The sequence below is a fragment of the Chamaea fasciata genome, unplaced genomic scaffold (genome assembly GCF_029207755.1).
Source record: "Chamaea fasciata isolate MVZ Bird 193981 ecotype frontalis unplaced genomic scaffold, bChaFas1.0.hap1 SCAF_1, whole genome shotgun sequence".
Lineage (NCBI taxonomy): Eukaryota > Metazoa > Chordata > Aves > Passeriformes > Sylviidae > Chamaea > Chamaea fasciata.
This window is the reverse complement of record NW_027094086.1, coordinates 56830978-56853099: the sequence shown is the minus strand read 5'-3', so window position 1 is coordinate 56853099 and position 22122 is coordinate 56830978. Positions and strand designations below refer to the sequence as shown.

General features: G+C 35.5%; 1 protein-coding gene across 2 annotated transcripts in view; it reads left to right on the top strand.

Annotated features, from left to right (window-relative positions):
* The first annotated feature begins 961 nt into the window (after nucleotides 1-961).
* RTTN (rotatin) overlaps nucleotides 962-22122 on the top strand; it is an 81167-nt gene continuing 60006 nt past the window's right edge. For both annotated transcript variants that reach the window (XM_066184329.1, XM_066184322.1), the window contains exons 1-15: nucleotides 962-1267; nucleotides 1852-2039; nucleotides 3260-3455; nucleotides 5144-5233; nucleotides 6351-6429; nucleotides 7620-7734; nucleotides 8255-8405; nucleotides 9327-9492; nucleotides 11984-12165; nucleotides 15027-15142; nucleotides 16884-17054; nucleotides 18325-18537; nucleotides 19786-19898; nucleotides 21008-21134; nucleotides 21949-22074. In XM_066184329.1, coding sequence (XP_066040426.1) covers nucleotides 1237-1267; nucleotides 1852-2039; nucleotides 3260-3455; nucleotides 5144-5233; nucleotides 6351-6429; nucleotides 7620-7734; nucleotides 8255-8405; nucleotides 9327-9492; nucleotides 11984-12165; nucleotides 15027-15142; nucleotides 16884-17054; nucleotides 18325-18537; nucleotides 19786-19898; nucleotides 21008-21134; nucleotides 21949-22074 — 2064 coding nt within the window. In that variant the 5' untranslated portion in view covers nucleotides 962-1236. The remainder of the gene's footprint in view (nucleotides 1268-1851; nucleotides 2040-3259; nucleotides 3456-5143; nucleotides 5234-6350; nucleotides 6430-7619; nucleotides 7735-8254; nucleotides 8406-9326; nucleotides 9493-11983; nucleotides 12166-15026; nucleotides 15143-16883; nucleotides 17055-18324; nucleotides 18538-19785; nucleotides 19899-21007; nucleotides 21135-21948; nucleotides 22075-22122) is intronic.

The window sequence follows — 22122 nt, the reverse complement described above, 5'->3', positions numbered from 1 at the left end:
ATTTGCATGTGCTGCACCGACCTTTACATTTTTGTTGGGTGCTGATAATAATGCAATACATGGTATAACTCACCCCCTGCCCCGACTATTATAAGGCCATCTTCTTTTTGCACCTGCAGTTATGTGCAAAAAAATTCATAAGCACATCCATACAACGTCTATCATTTGTCCACCTATCATCAATTTATTTTTTCCAATTATGATGGCAAGCACAAATTTTCAAAAATAATATTAGCCCTCAGATCAGATGACCAACAATGTACCATGTGTCCTTAGTATGTGCTTAAGAAACTCCTTTGTGAAGTTGCCTTGCATTATAGACAAAGCAATGTAGTCCTAGAGTCTAGGTTACATAAAAAACAAAACTCAAACCCTCTAATGATTCACCTCCTACTTCAACCCTTCATCGCTTTGCTTTACACGAGTCAGCAAGAGCTATTTCCAGAGTGCTGTCAGACACATCAAAGTGACATTACCAAACATTCCGTTATTACTATAAATGTAAATCGTAAAATTGTACAATGGTTTGCATTGGAAGGGACCTTAAATATCATCTATTTCCAACTCCACTGCTATGGGCAGGGCACCTTCTACTAGAACAGGTTCCTCAAATCCAACCTGTCCTTGAACACTTCCAGGGATGGGACATCGACAACATCTCTGGGCAACTCGTTCGAGGGTTCGAGGGTCTCACCATCTTCACAGTAAAGAATTTCTTCCTAGCACTTAATCTAAATCCACCATCTTTCAGTTTGAAGTCATTCTCCCTTGTCCGGTCACTACACGCGCATGCAAAAAGTCCCTCGCCATCTCTCTAGCAGTCTCCCATCCGTACTGGGATAAACAAATCAGTCTCTGGTGTAGTTTAAGGCTCTGTCCTCTCATCCTGTTCGCTGATGAGAGGGGAGGCGGTCCCCTCCTGGCCGCACCCTCCCCGCCGGTAGGTGCAGACACTCGGAGCTTTAGGTTCCCCTGCCGCCACCCCGGCCCGCGGGCCCGGCTCCCGCGGCGGAGGGGGGGACGCCCGTCGCGGGGTCTCATGGGAACTGTAGTTCTTTGTGCTCCCGCCGGTGCGCCGCGGGACGTTGAGAGTTCCCGGCGTGCTGTGCACGCAGAGCGGAGCGGCGAGACCGGGGCGGAAGCGGGCGGACTACATTTCCCGAGGTGCTCCGCAGGCGCCTCCGGCCGGGCGGACGGCGGGTCCGCGCGACGGTTGAATGCGGGCGGAGCGGCGCGATGGAGCTGTCGGCGCTCGTCAGGAAACTGGGTAATGGCTCCTTTCCCTCGGCTGCGGGCAGGGGCTGCGTGCCGCCCGGCGGTGCTCTGCGGGAGCCCGGCCGCCTCTGCCCGGCCCTGCCACCCCTCGTCGCTCTTCTGCCTGCTGCCCTTCCACTCCGCTCCCCGCGGTAGGCGTGGAGGGGGCGGCGGCGCTCCCCTAGGGGAGCTTCCATAAGGAAACGCCAGCGGCTTCCCCTTCAGACACGGTGCCGTTCGATTCAGTGGGCTTGGGTAGCTTTTTGTCCGGTTAGTGAGTCCGAGGCAGCTTTCCGTAACCACAACATACTCTGGTAGAGGTTCCGGCACCAGGTTATATCAGTAGAGGCGCATTTGGCACTGTATTGTATCAGTGTATCTTACAATGGCTCACCGCTTTATAATCATGCAAACACACTTGATTAGGTTGTTGCTGGTGAGTGTAATCATATTTGTCTTCCTGGCAGGCATAATACTGGCATCTTATAAGCTGGCTTTTTTTTGCTGCGTGTCTGGCAGTATTTTGTTTCTCCAAATAAGAAAAAAGTTGTGTCAATTGATTTATGGGTTTCTTAATTCTCTCTTTTTTTTGGGCAGGTCATGAACTGACAGAGATAAGAGAGCGATCTTTGAAGACTATTCTGTTTAAACTAGACCACAACTTGATTTCCTATGCTGATCTGGTCCACGAAAAAGCGCTTTTTCGTAACCTTTTGGAGTGGTTCAATTTCCCAGTCGTACCAATAAAAGAGGAAGTATTAAATTTTGTGAACAGTTTGATCAAGGTATGACATAGTAACATTCATTTTTTTTAAAACTATATGTTTTTAGAATGTGGAAGCTAAAAAGACCTGGTTGTTACTTGACTTTGTAGCTTCATGTAGTGAGATTTTTAGAGTGTTTTACAGAGACAGGAATAATAAAGCCTTTGTGTGTAGACAGAAATTAAAACAATTTCAGTAACTTCAAATGGGTCAGAGAAAAATAGCTTCTGGATTTTTGCTTTAGTTTCTCTGCTTCTTTTATTTCTCATTTAGTGCTTCATTTTTAACTTGGACCATGATTTGCAGCTTAGCATTTGCATTGTTCCTAGAAACTAAAGATTTGAACACTGGTGCAACTAATTTGAGAAAATATTACAGAAACTCTAGATAGCTCAGATTTTTACATTCTTATGGTTAAATCACTAAACTGCAACTATGCAGAGTTAAAAAGCAACCCATCCTTAATACTGATGGCTGGATGGCCTGGTTTAACCCCGACCAGCAGCCAAGCCCCACATGGCCGCTCCTTCACACCCCACGACTGGGACTGAGGGGAGAAGTAGATTGGTAAAAGGGAGAAGACTCATGGGTTGAGACAAAGGCAGTTTCATAGGAAAAGCAAAAGCTGCATGCACGAGCAAAGCCAAGTGAGGGATTAATTCACCACTTCCCAAGGGCAGGCAGGTGTTCAGCCATCTCCAGGAGAGCACAGCGCCCTTACACGTGATGGTGACTTGAGAAGACAAATGCCATCTCTCCAAATGAAATCCTTTTCATTTCACCCCCTTTATAGACTGAGCATGATGTTGGAACTAGATGATCTTTAAGGTTACTTCCAACCCAGGCCTTTTTGTGCTTCTGTGATAGGGAATAACCCTCTGGTCGGTTGAGGTCACCTGTCCTGGCTGTGTCTCCTGCCAACCTCCCATGTACTCCCAGATCCCTTGCCAGGAAAGCAGAAAAGCCTTTGGTTCTGTGTAATTCCTGCTTAATAGTAACAAAAATATCTCTTTATTATCAACCCTATGTTCAGCACAAATCCAAAACACATCCCTGTGCCAGCCACTGGGAAGAAAATGAACTCTACTTCAGCACAATGGTCTAAACCAATAAAAGCAAAATATAACTTATGAATTTAAATTCTTTTCCATCTCCCCCCTGCTGCTCTCTGTTCCCTGCCCCCATCCAGCGACTCTTAAGACTCTTCAAACTAACGTTGTCAGTTATTTGTCTTAATGTAGCATCCACTTGCTGCCCAGAAAATGATTGGAATTGGTGCGGTGGAATTCTTCTCTCAACTTCGCTCCGATGTGGATCCAAACTTGCAGGCCATAATTGATGGGATTGTGGATGGACTATTCTTTCTTCCTTCTGAACTCCCTTCTAGTTCTTCAGTGTGTTATCAAGCTCAGTCTCAGCCTTCAGTAGATCAACCAGGTAAATTACCTTTTTTGAACTGTAATTTATTTTGTATTAAAATAAAGCAAATGAAAAGGCTATGAGAAGCTGATGTTTTCAGGCAAATTATTCCTGAGAGATCAGTGAAGTGTGTGCTAATCAGATTCTACCAGGGACAGTATGACCTTATTTAAATCACCTGGTGTCATTCCTGTAATGGAATTCCCTGTCCAGTTCCTCACTGTGTAATATCAGTTTTCTGTAATGTACAAAGAGCATGACACAACTTCCAAGGACAGCTTTATGGCAGCAAGTGTGTACCAACTTTGAATAAATCTGTAATTTAGCCAGTATGCTTTGCTTCTTGCTGTTCTTTATGTAGTAGGCTTTAGCTTGGGAAGAAATTAAAATCCTACAAGAAAAAAAAAAGGAAAAGAAAAAGGAAAAGAAAAAGGCAGTAGTTGATCCTAATAGAATGATTTTTGAAACTACAGGGATTGTATGCATTATCTACTTAGTATTGGATAAGCATTTGTCTTGGAAAAATACATAAACTTTTTTTAAAATGTCACATTATGTGTGAAGTGCTATTGCTTGCATCTGTTACCTAGCTCGTTGTCTCTTACTATGATTTATATTTCCTCCTAATATAGTCTAACCCATTTGGTTCTCTTCTGCCTTAAAAATTTTAGAATGGAGTTTGGAGGAGAAAATTACATATCATAATGCACTACCTCCTGCTTATTGTGGGAAAGGCACTGCTGTTACACAGTGCATATAGCAGTAATGACCACACCTCTGTCACTCATACTATCCATTCACAGAGATAAAAGTAATTTTTGGTGGTTTCTGCAACCTCTCTAATGCTTGGAGATTTAGTTCACTAGAACTATGTACCAGGTGATTAATTTTCAATTTTTTTTCCTTCCTATGCCTATGTAGGGGCAGATTTTTACCTAATGTTTCTACTGTGTGGAGAATAGTTTTCTCCATGTGCATTCTTGCGTTATATCTTTCTGAAACTACTGAGTTGAAGTTATTTGTACTGTAAATTGTATTCATGTGTGGATGGAATAATCCTAATACTTCATAACAGGGGTGTTGTATTTTTTTTCTGTTTCAACTTCTGTTACTGAAAAAATTGTATACTGATAACTTGGCATTATCTAGTTTGATCCTTTGAACCAAATATTATGGTCTGGAGAGATTGCTTTCAGTGTTTACATTTCTTGTGTATATTTTTATGCAATTTGCATATGAACGACATGTAGCAGTATACATAGATCCAAGAGGGCAACTTCTCAGGTGACCTAAGAAGACAGAAGTTTGGTAGAAAAAGGTTTTAAGTAATTATTTTAAAAAGTTAATTTTATTACTACAGGGGTAGATTAAAGAAACACCATTTATTTGGCTGCCAGTCCTCCATCAGACAATACATTTTGTGTAATTGTTTTTACTATTGTTTATATGGTATGCAAGCTACTGTAAAAAAATGGAGAAAATGCATCCTTTACAGTTGCAGAATCTGATTATAAAAAAATAAACATTGACGCACTCTTTTTACTCCATTTTTCTGATCATATGAGACTATTTTAACCTATTAAGGAAACTGATTTAAAACTCATGGGCAAGAAGGAGGTAGTTAAGGAAAAGCATGAAAATAAATTGAGTTTTTCTCTTTTGTACATGTGCATTCTTTAAACTTACCCCCTTTTTTATTATTTTAGTTCTGCCTCAAGAGGAATTATTCACTGGATATTTTTGTCAAAGTAGAAGTCATCTGCCGCAGTTAGAAATATCTCCCAAAAGAACAGTTGGTATGTGTAGTTATAGAAGAGTATGTTAATTACAGCAAGAACTTCAAGTTGTAATTTAGATGGAATTCCATTACAAATGTGGATGGCAAAATTGGCTCTTCTTTTTCCTTTTGTTATTCTGTGAAATCTAACACTGCGGAAGCTACAATTATAATGCTTATAAAAATGACATTAATCTTAATAGGTATTTCCTTTTTCTAGTAAATAGTGTAGCTCTTTGGAATATCTAAAGTACATTAGAAAGTGTTGCAATTTTAAAGAATTATTTAAATTGCCAGTGTTTTCAGGATGATCTGTGTTTCATAATCAGAAGTTGCTTAAAGGATTAAATACCTATTATTTCAACAAGACTTAGTCTGAAGTACTTTAAGTACCTTTCTACTTTTTAGAAAACTGGTTTAGATGCTAGGGGAATCTTTGCTTTATATTTAAATGAAAACCAGTGTTATGCTTTGATTGTCAAATGATACAAAGTGTTTCATGGACAAGCACAGATCAGTAATGTTTTGGCAAGTCTTTGCCTGTACCTGTATACTAGTAGCAGTTCACAGGAGAGTGTCTTATTTAAAATACAGTATGGTGCTGAGATCTAGATTTTAAAATATAAGACTTTGCAGTTACTGTAGGTAAATCACCAGTTGACTTTTTAGTAGCATATCGTCTATCTTAGGAATTGCACAATAATTATTACAAATTTTTAAATTAAAATGACTTTAAAGTTATTTTCATTAAGAGTAAAACCATGAGGTGAATTTTCCATTTTTAGAGATCATGCTAATGGATAAAATATTCTTTTGTAGCAGGTAACAATTACTATTTGATTGAAAGCATGATGTGGCAGATTGGGTATTCTTCCATAAATGCTGTGTTCGTTCTTTGCTAAAGCTTTCTTCAATAAACATATTTCATTTGGGTTTGGTATGACCTTAGTGATGTTTTGGTATTGCTGAAAGCTCTCATTAAAAGCACTTGAGTTTGTACAAGCCTATATTTACTAAAATATATTTCTGTATAAAATAGTATATTGTTTATAAATTTTTTACTTTGCCTTAGATGTATACAATAGAATATTTCTATAAAATATATTTCAAGACATCCACTCTGGTTTTTTTTGCAGTGAAATGCTTGAAATTTTCCACATTTCCTTGGCTAACTCTGACTTCAACAGATAGACATGTTCTTTCATCAAATGAAAGGTGCAGTAATAGAAACATTACAATTACCTTTTAGTTTTTCTTTTTTAGGAATAGTGGCTGTAAATTTCTATCCTTCTGCATCATGAGCTTGTTCCTGTAAATAACCCAATGAGCTAATTTTTGATAAAGGATCATAAAAACTGGTCTGAAGCTGGGCAGTGTCACTCTCCATTTTTTGTGTTTAAATCAGAGTGTCTTTGGGTCTTTTGTTCATGACACTTCAGTCTGTGTTTTAAATTTCTTAAGTGGATCAAAGATTTCTTTCATCTAATAATAGAACAACCCTGTGCCCAGTTGGTAGGAAATCTCTACTTTCAGTAGTAGCTTAACTAAGTTCAGGCCAATAAGTTTAGGTACAAGGCCCTTTCCAGGCATTGAGTTGTTCCAACTGTTTCTGCAGTGACTTCTTTTTTCTTTAATTTAGAAAAAGTGTTTGAACTCTTCCCCAAGGGAGAGTTCTGTGGTTGGGATTCCTTATGAGTTGTCAAAGAGCTCTGATAGATTTTCTAGCATAGGTTTTTTTTGTGTGTGTGTTTGTTTTTTCCTTTTGAAAGATCTCTGAAGCTGGAGAACCGGTTTAATATTTAATTTCCTTTATGCTGGAGTATAGAAAAGGAACACAGATTTGTAACACTGGACGTATTTGATTTTTTATTGTGGCTTCAGAAACAGTGGTTTCTGAAACAATAGAAAAAAGTGGACTATCCTAAAGATTCTTATAATTTACTAATATTCATCTTAGAGAATAGCTAATAAATTTCTCCCTTTATGGAATTTCCCACTTATGTTATGCAAAGTTAAGTTATACATGAACCTTAGTAATGAAAGGAACATTCTTACTGGTGTGAGTTATATTGCTTGCTATATACCACTGAGATAATCACTAGCTTCACAGGGAATTTCCAGTAGTTCTTATTTTAATTTCAAATTCAGAATCAATAAAGTTGTTTCTCTTTTTGCAACCAAATTTTGCTTGTGGGAATTGAGTTTGTTCTTTATTGTATATAGGATTCATACAGCTAAGGAATAATTCATCTGAAAAAATGAAATTACAATAGAATTACAGGGATTTTTTCCCTTTAATTTCTTTAGTGTTATGATTATAACTTTTTTGTAAAGACTTGTTCTGGCTAATAATTACTGGTTGGTTTTCTTTTAATTTTAATGCATATTTAAATATGAACTTGTAGCTCTTTGAGAAGTAACAACCAAAGTTTAATTTGGAGTACATGTGAGCTTCTTCAGGATGTGATTATGCAAGATTTTCCTGCAGAGATCTTCCTTCAAAGGCCAAAGATTGTACAGGCAAGAATTCACATAAAGTTTAAAGTTTTTATTGGTATAAGTTTTGCCAAGGGTGAATTGATGCAAATGATTAAATTTGTTTTTACACAAAATAGTTAAACAGAAGTACCTTTATGATAACTCCAGGTGCATAGGAAAGGGGACATTAACACATATATTGTGGTTTTAAAGCTGTTTTTGCTTGTAACAATGTGTATTGCTAATCAGTAATGAAGTAATACTTTGTTTCTTCTGGATAAGATAAATTTGTGTGGGTGTTGTCTGCACACCCTCTAATGGGCTCCTAAATTGAAAGTAGTGACTTGATTGGAAATATAATGTGAAATTTAGCTGCTTTTTTAGGCTTGATAGTCTTGCATTCAGTCATAAACCAGTAGTTGAGCCTATTTATTCTTTGTTGTGATTTTGAAAAACACTTGGAAACATTTTTGTACTATATTTAGTGTAAGACTTGCTGGCATGGTTGTTCATGAAGGTGATTAATGTTCAGGTTTCAATGTTGATGGTTTTGTCTTTGCAGAGCCTTTTGTCTCTTCTAAACCTGGCTTTTGGAGGAGATGGAAGACACCAATTGGCTTTGCAGGCTGTGTCATGCTTGCAACAGCTCTGCATCTTCTTGAGAAGGCGGCTTAACTTCCATAGAGATCCAAGTTTTTCTTCTTCAGAGCAAGGTAGGTATTTTTAAGAATTTGAGATACTGTTTTTGCTACAGATAAGGTTGTCTAAAATGACAGAAAAAAACCAAAATCAGAACCTTATGGCATGTGTAATCTTGCGAAATTTTTTTGCTAAAGGAATGGTGTTCAGTACCATTAATGTTAATTAAAAAACTTAGAGTACTTGCATTGTTTTAAAGTACTTATTCGGTTTTACTTTCCTGTGTTTCCCCATTTATCAACTTCTAGTCTCCCAGAATCCAATTGTTTGTATGTCAGCAGGGGAGGGATTTTTAACTAAAACTAAATTAAATCTGTAAAATAAAAGTGGGCAAAGTTTCAGAAAAGCTTTCAAGCTATTAGTACTTAACAATGTAGTTACTAATTTCATGAGCTATGTGAACTTTTTTTTAATGCTGATGGCTAAAAATAGTTTAATCATTGTTTTGAATTTTGCAGTCATGAGGGCTGCTTCACAATGTTCTTAATACTCAAATGTTGTAGCTTTAATAGTGTAGATTACTTATAATGGACTTTTTGTTTCCATTTTGTCGTCTGAATTGAATCAAAACTTTGTTTCTGCAAATTGGTAGTCTGGTTCTCTTCATAAGGTTGCCACTATATTTGGTGTCTTAATATGGTACTGACTGCTAATTCAGTTATAACGTCAACAAGTCCAATAGCCTTACCCAGACACTATGTTTCTATTTTTAAAACTCAAGATTTATGATGCAGCTGGAATTTTCAGTGGTTTTTGCCTTGGAATTTGGTTTCCAGACTCTGCTACTTGTCAGTGCTCTGTTGTTCTAGGTCATCGGCATTTACATGGTGTTTTTTTCCATATCCTACCTTAATTACTTTTACTGTTTACTATGCAGTATCTTTCAAAATAATGGATACTTCTAAGGGAAAATATACTCTTTGTGTTACATAAAGGCACAGCTTCCCAGAATTCATCTATGTCTTACTGTCAAGAAGCAAGAGGTGCTCCTCGTTCCCATAATCCGTCACCTGACAGTAGCAGTCCTCGGCCCTCTGTGATTGGACGAACAGTTCAGCGTCCTAGAGGAGATGGTCAAGATTGGGATGCAGTGTCTTCTAGGTGAATGAAACAGGAAATAACTCACACTTCAGTTAAAAACATTTTAATGTAGGATTAGATTATCATCTCCTTGTCAGTGTGTGCATTGATACAACCGTTTTGGTAACTTGTGAGGATTCAAATCTTGTTTATGAATTAAACCATTCTTAAAGTGGTGTTCAGAATACATAAAATCATTGTCATGTTTTGTACCCAACCACCATTTTAAACAAAGTCTCTTCCTATCAATTGTTATTGCTTGTGCATGTGTTTGTAAGACACAGAAAAGCATTTATTCAGTCTGTTGCTGGAAAGTCAGGGATTTTTCTTTTTTTCAGCAGATGACCTCATAAGTTCTTTTAAGTGGAATGGCCATCCCATAGGTAACAGTATACAGTATTGTCAAAAATGCTATGCTGCATAAAGATTTCTATTGAAGTCTTTAAAATTTGTTGTTAAATGTGGCAACAAATTTGAGTTCTATGACATGTAAATACTTGACTCTTATATGAAAATATAAACTGTCTGTATAACTTCAAAGTGTAGTTTTTGTGTGTGGTATTGTTGCTGGTCTTGACACAACTTAAAGACTTAAAGCTGCTGTTCAAGTACCAGTGTCTTCTAGTATATGGGAATTTAAAAGTCCTTGTAAATCTCTATTGTGTGCTTGTTGGTAATTCTTTTGAGTCTCTGTGATGTACGGGCTTAGTGATTGAGTACCTCCTAGGTATGTTTAAATAGAGTCTGATGAGAACAACTCAATTGTAAATACATCTTGATAGTCATATTAAGAAGTTAATTTTATTTAAGTCTAATACATTAATTTTTATTATGGAACTAATATAGCACTGTCAATGAATTCCAGGCTTTATGCCTTCTAGGCCCTGGCCATTTTCTGAACCTGAACAGTTAACAACTTAATGGCAGCTGGTGAGAGAGTGATGGCCGGGCTGTCACTCTAGAAATGAAAGCTGCATAAGAGTAAGTACCAGTTCAGGCAGTGATGAGACTTCTAGAAGCCAGGGAGTGCCAATAGGGTCGTTTTATCAGCTGTTCATGACTGCACACCTTTATCTTCTTGCATCCTGTGTGCTGCGGTAGACCTGGTTACTGCCCACAAATCTCATTTCTTACAAAAATATAATTTAGCCCAGAGATAGCATAAAGAACAACATGATGATGAATAGAAGATATGATAGAGGGTAATGACAGTAGTGTTGCTCTAGCATTTTTGATTTTGTTAAGGAAGAGCTGCTTTTAGTGAATCTTGTCTTTTTCTGCATAATTGTAATGTAAATTTGTTTATTGCTATTCTATATGTAACTCTTCTTTTCCTTCTTCTTTAATCTTGAGACTCTTCAATCTATCTGTTTGTCTGTTTCAAATTCTACCTGGAAACTTAACCTTTCCTCTTCTGAATTGTTTTTATGATTGATACCTCTGCTTCCTTTTCCTCTGGTAAGTGCAGCCGAACCCCAGCTAGATATTGGTGAACTCTTCTATTTTGCTTTTAGTTTTCTATTGACTTCTCCTTAATCAATTGGGATTTAACTTCTTACAGGCATATTTTACATTTAGTTAGACAGTAGAATGTAGCACAGTCATGCCACAATTCAGTATTTTCAGCTTGTTTAATAATTAAAAAAGGGAACCAACCAAAACCCAGTAATAAGTCACACAGGTTTTTAAAGCAAATCAAGATTGCTAAACATCGTTTGGGATAAGAAAACTTCTTTAAAAATATGTTCTGATTTTTATTAATTATAATGCTGACAGTGGAATTAGATTATTATTGAAAACAGCTGAAAACTAATACAGTTATGAATTACATATTGTTCATAATTTATGAACCATATATACTATATTTAATAAGATTCATATATCATAGATAAAACATGTAATAATCAAAATGTCTATAATTTAATAGCACTATGTATACTTTGTAATATATACTTGATTACACTTAAGGCTTTCTTGGGTAAGGGAAAACTTCCTGTTTTACAGTGGAAAAGGTAGTTCTAGGAGTAAACATAGCTCATGCTTCTTAATTTTCCTTCTAAGGATTCTTGTGGCTAGCTGTATAGGATGGTTTTAATATAGTAAGTATAGTTCAGGCTGAAATTTGGTTTAGTACGTGGTCTTGCTTCAAGTAACTGAAAGATTTTGTTCATAAAAAAATTCAAATCAACTGATACTTCTTATGCAATATTGTATTTGTTGCATGTGTATTTCTTCCAGTATACAGTGCTAAGTGAAATTGAGGCTGATTGCCAAGACATTAGGCATTGTGATCCTACCTGTGACATTTAAAAAAATAACCAAACAAAATGCTCATCTTTCTGCCACACTGGTAGATAGCAGAGAAAGGTTGAGATGGGAGGAGGGATATGCTTAAGGCAGGAGTCATGAAAATACTTGATGCTGTTTTTAACATCTGGGCCTGTGTGTTTTCTCTTTGCAAGAGTTAACTATGTTTCTTTTTTTAAAATTTTTGTTTGCTTTTTGTTTGAAGTGGAAACAGTACTCAGGCAAATGCAAACTCCAGAATCTCTCTGCATTCCCCATTTGACGTAGGACATATTGATCTACCAGATATTGAAAATGAGGACACTTTGGAATTACAGATGAAGCAGCTTAGCCTTCCTCAGTTCTGTGTTTCCATCTTGGAAAATGCAATACCTCTTCTAAGGACAGGTGAGAAAGTTTTGACTTACGTATTTAACTTCCAAATCTTTCTCATCTTTCAGATAAGATACCCTTAAGAAGTTGGTCGATGAAGTGAGTACCTCCAATAAATAAGGCACAGGTGATTACTGATGTACTGTGGCTAGTTGCAACAGATCTTTTCTAGGGACTTTGTTCAGGTCACAAAGCTTGAATCTTCTGATTGATTTCAAGAATTGCTGCAGAAGTTTTAAGTGCTTCTGCTGGCAGTGGCAGGAAGTGAGTGTATGGTAGAAAACTGGTGTGGCAGGATAAAATGTCATTCAGGAAGATGAAAAAATAACCACTCTTGACCAAAGGTGTTCTCCAAAGGCTCTGTTTAAGCATAGAGTTTTCCTCCTGTTAAAGAAATAATAAACAAATATTCCGGTAAAAGGCTTCTTTTTATTCTTACAAATGCAGTAACAAATGGTTTAAGGAACATAAGTAATGACAGTCTGATTGCAGATTTTAATTTATAGAGGTTCTAAATTGCAAAGCACTTTTGGAGGACAATCTTTTTGCTCCTAGGTTGTCTAAAATGGTATTTAGCTGTAAAATGTACTGTAATTCAAAACAGGTATTGGTAAATGTTGTCAGGATTTCAAATACAGGAGCTGGAAGTGTGCATCTATCTATGACAAGGAAACTAAAAGTTAGAGGCTTCAACTTATAAAAATTCTATGAAATGTGTATGAAAATTATTCAGTTCTTTTTTTGTTATAAACCAACTAAAATGAATTAAAGTTTTGTTTTTCCCTTTCAGAAGAGTGGTATTTAAATATTAATTAGTCACAAGCACATTCATTACTTCTAAGCATCTTTTATTTATAAGATAAAACTGCAGAAAATTTATTTTCTATCTTTTCCATTTCTGTCTCCTGTCACTTCAAATCTGCAGAGTTAAAAGACAGTGTTTATACATTTCAGGGTTCTTTCTTTCAAGTGGACCTGTCTTTGTTTATCTTCCCCATAGGTTTTTTACACTTTTTAAACTCTCCTTGGTGATACTTCTTCGTTCTTCCACTGTGCTGTAATGAGACACAGATTGTAAGGAAACTAATATTTTTATCCTGCTCCTGTTGATCTGAAAGCCTGTGATCTGAAGGCACACTGTGAGACAGTGGGATATTGTGAGACAGTAATACACAGTTTCTCATGTGGTTCTGTTTTGGGTTGTTATCTTTAGTAAATCAACAAGCATTTTTATGAACATTGTTATCAACTTATATGGTATAGTGTAGATTTTTTTCTAGATGTTTAAATTACTGAGTAAAGGAAAAAACAGTAAGCTTATTGTAAAGTTTGCTGCCTTTTATTTTGCAATATGAAGTGTATTTTAGTTAAGCTTAAACTCTGTTCCTTGTGGAGATGTTCATTGGAATTTTTCTTCCTTTGTGCTCATCTGCCTTGTAAGTGAAGTCACTGCAGAAATCAGTGGTGGTGTGGGCTCGTTTTGGTTTTGTGGGGGTTTGTTTGGTTTGGTTTTTTTTGGTTTAAATGGAGAAATTTATTAAGTTAAATTGTCCTAAAATCACTGGAAAACAGAACATCTGTGAGATAGGTAAAACCAAGCTTTTAAAAAGGCCTTGTGCCATTCTCTGTTGTTTCTCACCCAAAGCAGATCACTGAAGCTGCAAATTGCAGAAGCTGTGGTCATTATCACTACATATCTAGTCACAGAGATAATTTTTTTTCCTCAAGTATATCCACAAGGTTTCTGCAGCGTGTAAAATTTACAAGAGATAGAAAAATCCACAAGAAATCAATGTTTAATTACAATGAACAAGTAGAGCTTTATCTTTTTTAAAAAAAGAGATTTTGTTTTGAGGATTTTGAAGGATACAGAATTTTCATCTTAGTTAAAAGAAAAATTGAAAATTCAATGGTGTTGTGTGAAATCCATCTATGATTTTAGATAGAAATATACCACCAACAAGTAACTCAGCCAACTGTTGCACTGCATTGAATATTTAAGGGAAATTGTCACCCTATGGTTCCTTAGGATGTCAGACAGTTTTGGCATCCTCACTTGTGTGAGGTTGAAAATATTTGGTCTGGCTCCAGATATTCTGCCTTGTTCTTTGTGAAACCTAACTCCTCTGTTTTCTCATTATGTGAGGACATTAGAAGGAGGTTTATATTTGTAGTAAATGTAGGCTGTAGATTTCTAAGCTCAGGCCAAGTTTCTTTGTGGCCACCTAGTCAAGCTTAAATTTGTACAGAGGGTAAAAGTCACTAATAAACCAGATTAGCCTTGTAGTTAAGAGACACTTAGAAGAAGAAATAAAAATTAATAAAGACCAGCCTAAAAGCAAAGGGAAAACTGTTATGGAGAACTGTGCAAGTAGCTCAAGTGGGTATTCATCTCTTTGTCATTTAAAAGATCTCAAACAAAATAATCTGTGAAGAAAAGCACTCCTATACCAAAAGTGCAGATTAATGGGAATAGGTAATATATACAGAAGATTTGTAACACAGTTGTCTGGATGGGGGAAATTAGTGACTTTATTATGAACTTTTTTAAAGTTCAGTGATCAGATTTATAGCTGTAGTAAAGTTCATGATTCTTTTCTTAAATAATTTTGGAACAGGTTTTAAGGAAATTCAGACTTTTTTCTAAGTATATGATTACTTTGATCTATTGTAACTTTGGCTGGTTTTTGTCTTCTCTGATCCACTGCTATTAGTGGCTGAGGACTGTTAGCATTAGTTTTGTAGAAGCATATAGGAAAATTGAAATACTAGAATTTCATATGATGAATAATTTCTTGTTTACAGTGGTGCCTTCTGAATATCAAAATATAATATTTTCTCTGTATTTGAATTTGTCCTCTCATTTGTGTTTGTAGGCAGTAGGAGAGTGACAATGGAAGCTCTTGAATTGCTTGTTGAAGACATGTCCCTTATTGGTGATGCTGTTTCTGAAAATGTTTGGGAAGACGACAGCCTTTTTGCGCTGGAATTGGTGAGGTTCTTCAGGTTTTGGTCAGCTGTATTTGTCTCCTGTTATAAGCTTCTGACATTTTCTGCAGTGAGTCATATATCTAAGCTTCTGCTGAGCTGTTTTTGAAAATTTTAAGTAATTTATTGCTAGTTCTATTGATGACACTTTCTATAATGTAAGTTCTTTTGCCAGACAATACTTGGAGTTTCACCTCAGGAAGATAAGCAGCCATTAAGAGAAACACATATAGGGAAGGGAATCTGAGGGAAAAGCACTGACTGTGAATGTTGGACACCAATTTGATGTACACAGCAACCTTCCTTTTCTTTACTCCTTATAAACTATCTGTCTAAAATTAGGGAGATAACTGTTCAGGTCCAAGATTGGAATTCTAAGATGCATACATGGTATCCATTTCCTGCACATTAACTACAGATCTGCACATATTTTAGATGCCCTAACAATGTTCCTTAGCTGGGAAAGAAAGGAGAGGCCTTTCTGGCCCAGCAGAGATTCGAAGCATTAAGATGCTGTTGACTAAATAACTTAAATTGCTGAGCACAACTGAGGGTTGTTATATACATGAATTGTAAAATCAGTGACTAACAGATAAAATGATTATGACTTACTTTTTTGAAGACAAGTGAAAGCTAAAGCATAAGCTGGCATGGCTCAGGCACCTACCTACATGGCTCAAACCTACCAGAGCTGCAGACTGAAACTTGTCTAAAGACTTGAATTAAATGTAGTCTTAAATGCACCTGACTTGAGTTAGAATTCATGAAAATACCACTGAATACGAAACAATAATAACTACAATATTAATAAATTCAAATATTTCTTTAGGCTTTCCTATTCTCAATTTTATAAATGTTAATATTTATATTTATAGGACCTATTAGTGAATGAGAATTTTTTCTTTGAATTTAATCTACATATCTGTGAAAATCTACAATAATTGATCAACATCACATCAGTGCTAAGGATTCCTTGCTGAACATTTAATCTCACTAGCTTAATATCTCTGTCTACTTGTTTTATGATCTGAATCAGTATATTTCATTGCCTGTAAATCTGTGAAACTACAGTAGAGTATGTGTATGTATACCATACTGATTATTATTAGTAGGATAATGTTTATTTCCAGGCTACTAACAAACAAACCTCTGCAAATTAGGTGGGTAATGGCATACAGTTAAATGTTGTTTGTTTTTTTTTTTTAATAGGGGTGAGGTAGGGGTGAGGAAGAAAAAAGTTTTGCTGTTTCCTTTGAGAATCAATTGAGATAAAAAAACTCTGATGTGTTCAAAGTTACTGTGAATTGGTTTGAGAAGGGTTTTTTTTAAATTATTTTTTTAGTTTTAAGCTAAAACTTTATTAACAGTCTCAAAACCAGGACTTCATGTTTCCTTATTGAGACTGAATTTCAAAATAGGTAAAATTTCAGAAGTTCGAAAGTGTAGTGAGCAGAAATTAAAGTTGTGGGGGAAGAGAGGAAAGTGGGATAGGGAAGGGGAAGGAGCAACCAGGAATGGGTAGTTATTGAGGAAAGTATTCAGAACTAATAGTGAAAGTAGACTCAGGTCCAGGACTAAAGCATAGGTGATAAACACAATGCTGTGTATTTTGCAGGATTTATGCAATTTTAGCTTATGTGACATAATTGTGCTAATGATACTGCAGGTGCCGTGTAAATGCTGTGTAAATATACAGTGATGTTTCATTTTTTTTCTAATTATTGTATTTCTGATTTTGTTTTCAGAAAGACAAATTACTTCTGGTCTTGGGTTTGCTTGGAGAAACTATATTATATCACAAAAGCAATATAAGTGCAGAACAGCCCAAGGTGATGCTGGTGCATCACCGAATGGCATTTATTAGCATTTCACTCTTCACTGTTAGATTGCTCCAAATACTTCTCCCTGTAGAAAAGGTATGTCACCACTAATTATAAGTGATTGTCTCTTGGTTTTGCATTTTAAGAGGGCAGTAAGAGATACCTTCCTCAGGGTTGAATACTGAGAAAATAGCCCCTTGGACAGAGAACTCATTCTGATGTGCATTGGGTGATGTATGATTACAGATGGCAACTTTGTCCATTCTTCAGTTACCAGTGTGTTCTGCAGATTACAAATCTTGAAAGAAACATTTTTAATACAGTTTTTAAATGAGATTTTGAAATTCAGTATTCTTTTTTTTTCTGATATGATACATGGCTTGCAAAGCTCTGCTGCCCCCTGCTCGTTTATAGTATGCATGCAAGTGAGAGTGGGACTACATAACATTTAAAATCATCACTCTTAATCTGATGGAATATAGTAAGAAATTATGTTTTTGTAAATTGGAGTGATTTTAATTGTTCTTGGCTTTCAATGTTCTTTAAAAATTCTGTTGTAGCCCTTGGGGTTGGGTGTTTTTTGATTTTTAGGGTAGAGGGGCTTTTTATTTCAGCTGGGAAGGTCTGATGAAGTTTTTGTGTGATAGAAAGTGCTAGACGTTTAAACCTGAATGGGTTTTAATTTTTTGGACAAATTTTTAGTGGAATGTAGCTTTTCTTAGACATTAGTCAGTCAAAGTAGAAGACTGATTTTCAGTTACAGGGTTTTTGTCACAAATATTAAGTACTTGAAAATAAGTGTCGATGTACTAATCTAATGACTTTTTATAAATTTTTCTTTTGTATTCTTGTGTATCTAATGCAAAGTTTCCATTCTGTATATAACAGTTGAAACAAAGTTACAGTATTTGAGGTCAAAATTTAAATTGAAAGAATGTACACTTGCAATTAAAAATTAAAGAAAAAGCCCAAAACAACAAGAAAAATCTCAGTCCTTAGTTTGCTATATGACCATGTGGAATTGTAGACCGCTTTTTTAAATGGAGAAATAATTGTGGTTTGTGTATTCTCTGCCATCTCGTGGTCAGACAGTGAATTGACTCTGGCCAGCGGTGTGCCGTGCCTGGATCATGCACAACTTTTGTGACTGCTTGCAGGTCTGGTATTAGGAGTGACATTTAATTACCTATCACTTTTAATGAAGAGAAAGTAATTCTACATATAAAAATCACTTAATGAAATGTGTTTCTCTAAATTTTAAGTAGCAGCGATAGTGATTGTACCTGTTGAGTGACTGCAAATGCTGTTGTTAGTTTTACTGTATTTTCAGGCTGTTATTCTGACAGTTGCTTTTTTTTTTTCGAAGGCGAGTAAAGTTACACAAAAGAGTTTGCTGAATGCTTTGTTCCTTCTCTCACTGGATGTGTCATTCTCCTTGGAATACCCAAGCATGCATGAATCTGTTGCAGCCTATCTGGAGCAAATGAGTACTGAGAACTACAGTATTTATAAGCAAGTTTCAGAAGCTGCATATGCAATTGAATGCACTTGTAGCTTTATGGTTGAAGTTCATAAGGAGGTGTGAAACTTTGTTATATAAAATACTTCCTGTAGGGAAATTTCTTTTCTCACTTTGTTTTCTCTCTGGTAGAAGGGTAAATCTAGCATAGCAGAGGAAGATTCCCAAGGATGAGTATTCTGTATGATGCAAGGTGTAGTTTATTTATATTTGTTTTCATTAATATTAGTCATGATGTTGGTAAAAAAATCTTATCTGAAGTAAAAACAAAGAAATAAACAATTGGAAGTTGGAAGAAGGCACAGGACCTCTAATGGGCAAAGAAGGAAGAAGCAGCAAATACTTTGCTTATTTATACAAACATTTATGTATATAAATATATATCTTTTTATGTAATACATAGCTATATATTATGTTATTTATTTTATATCTGTTAAAATATATAGTGTGGGTGAATGTGTGTTGTCCAGGAGTTAAATATACCATTCAGTGAATTTTTAATCCCGAGTACTTTGGGAATTACAGCTTTAATAGACAACTACTTGACTGACTGAGATTTTTGAGCTTTTATAAAGACAACTGCTTTATTAGTTAAAGATATTCTAGCACAGTACTGAAATACTCTTCTCCATTATCTAAATGGATAAGCAATTTTGCACAATACTGGTTCCATTGATACTAATATAAATGAATAACATACAGAATATAAATACAGTGCTGTGTTAAATCAGACAACCTATACTTTGTCTAGGCAGGTTCTGGAATTAATAGAAGCAATGCTTTGGTCATAAAATGTTCTTTATAATGAAGTTAACTCCATCAAATTTAAATGGCTCATGTTTAATGTATTTTGTAACCAAATATGATGAAGACATATGTACTTAAATTTAAAAATATCTAACTTGCTCTTTAATAGTGATATTTTAAAAGTTTAATAGTTAAATCTTTTATTGTACTCCTCTCACATAAAATGCATAAATGCCTAAAATTGATAAAAAAATAGTAATTTGAATAGTGTTACAGTGTTCATGCTGTGAAATGTTAGACATATATTATTCCTACTGAGTTTAATAGAAGTTTATTTGGACTCAGCAGCTGAAGGGCTTTCAGCTCTGTGGAATAGGTTCTAAATTTTTTTTGTTGAAATGTATTGAATTAGTTAATTACTAACTTCTCTGTGAAAGACTGAACAAAAACCTACTTAGTATTTAATTCTGGTAAATTTAAAAAGATTATGAAGTAATACTGAATACCTTTAATTTTACTAATTTTGTTAGTTTCATTCTTTCTCTTCATTTTACTTCACAGGAGAACAAGAATCTTTCTGAATTACTAGAATTGGCAGATCAGGCTTTGAGTAGTCTACCCTTTCACCTACACTTTCCCTTGCTTCAAGAATGCATTCACATATCCTCAAATATGTGAGTACATTGCTATTTAAAACTCTGCTTGAGAAATGTGATTTTTTTTTTTTGTGGATAAAATGGGAGCTCACTTCTTTATTCCCTGTGGGAGCAATTATTTTCTTTTAGCCATTGAACAGCCTCTTCTAACTGATTTGTGCCATTCTGTGGTAGATTGCTTGAAAACTAAATTTCAGGTGCTAAAAACTTAATGTTATATTCTGTGTACAAGCTTTTGTGATTCTGTATGTAAAGTATGTGATTTATAAGGAAACAGTCTTAAACATTTTGACTTGTCTTTCAGACTTCTTGGAAATCCTTTGCCCTGAGTGTATTTGTATAACTTACTTCTATTTTCCTTTCAGCAATCCTAAAGAGCTTACTTTATTTTAGATGCTTTATATTACAATATGGCATCTCATTTATTAAACAGCGCATTTGTATTGCTTTTTTGATTTTTCCATGTTTCTAGTTAGAGAATAAGTTACCTTATAGTGCCTGGAAAAGTTCTTGAACAACAAAGATTTAATTTTATACTGATTCAGAACTTGACTTTAGGGATTTTTTTCAAAGGAGACTGCATTTAAGAGCTGTCCAGTAAGTGATTTTAAATTATGAAATGTTTTTCAGTGTTCTAATACTTTTAGAAGTAATTATTGTTTGGTTACTGTTTCAGGCAGTAGGAAATTCAATTTTTTAACTAACTTCAATTTACGTCATGATAGTGTGATGGACTTTAACCTCGAAAATGAAAAAATCATAAATTACAGGTGTTTTTAATAATCATACATATGATCAAAGGTGTCTACTGAAGCTCAATACAATTTTATGTTTTCAGATGAACATCTGTGTTTGTCAGGCTGTTAAGGTTGATAAGAGAGTTTTGAAAAACTATGGTCTTTGATTACCTACATGTTTAAAAGAACAAACATATACAAACACAAAGATTGATCCTATGATTTTGGCAAATATGTTGTGATCTCTGAACTTTTTACTGTTTTTCAGAATGTATACCATTGCAGGAAGTATTTTTCAGAGATTATCCTGAAATTTAACAAGAGAATTTTTCTAGGCATCTTTAGGTACTGTAAAATAAATTAGTTAAATTAACTCTTTTTCATTTTCAGTTGGAAGTCTGCTGAGGCCAGCTCATTGCTTCAGGCAGAGGGTCAGAAGTTGCTTCTCCGTCTCTTGTCTTATCCTTTGTTGAATATAAAAGCTGAAGCCTATCACTGCTGTTTGGAAGTGGTTAAGGTTTGAATGAATGCTTACTTAACACTCTTGATGTTGCACTCAATAGTGCATGTTATATGGTTTTGTCATTAGAAGCATTTTTAATACAAATTCTGTTTCCTGTGTTATATGCTGAAAAACCAGTGTGGGCTTGGGCTTGCAGTTTGCTGTTACATTCTTGGTATCAAATCTACTTGTTAGGTTAGACATCAGGTACTGCCCTTAAAAATAATATGCCAAGACCATGTAAATCCTTTTATATACTCCTAATGTTGTTTGTTGTTTTGTTTCTTTGGGATTTTTGCCCTGTTTTGGAGCCATGTTGTGTGTGTCTTTGTTTTTTTTACATGGGTATTTTGTCACGGCCTTAGTTTTTTGTAATGATAGCCTGAGGGATAAAGAGCACAAACTTCCTAAAAGTATGGCTATACCCTATGCTGGGAATGGCAGCGTCGTATTTATCAGGTCATTTTAGGTATTCAGTTATATTGGCTCCTAAAATAAAAATAATTTTTGTATTTTGATATAATACTTGATTGACACTTTTATTTTCTATAAGGGACATTATCTGTACCTAGAGTGCTTACAGCACAATCCACTAATGTAAAACCAAAATGATTTTCTATTTCTTAGTCCTGTGTAATAACAGGAATTTTCAATCAGTGATCCAAACAGATTGTGTTTCATCCAGGACTGTCATGTTTAGCTTTCAGAACTAGTCTTGCAAAGTGCATGGAGAAAGTCTTTTACTGCATGACAACTTCAGGTTGCCTATAAAACAAGATGTGGTCATGGAGACTGTCTTGAATTTTTAAACTGACTATTTTTACTGAAGGACTGTTTAGGTATTCACAATGTTGCGGAGCCCAAGCCTTCAATCTGCCAGGGAGTACATTTTCTTCTACACCCTAAAGTGTTGTATGAAATCTGCACATTCGGCCTTCAGGAGGATAAGAATGAGGTACTGTTTACTAGCTGCATCTCTAAGTTGGTGTGCATGCAGGATAGG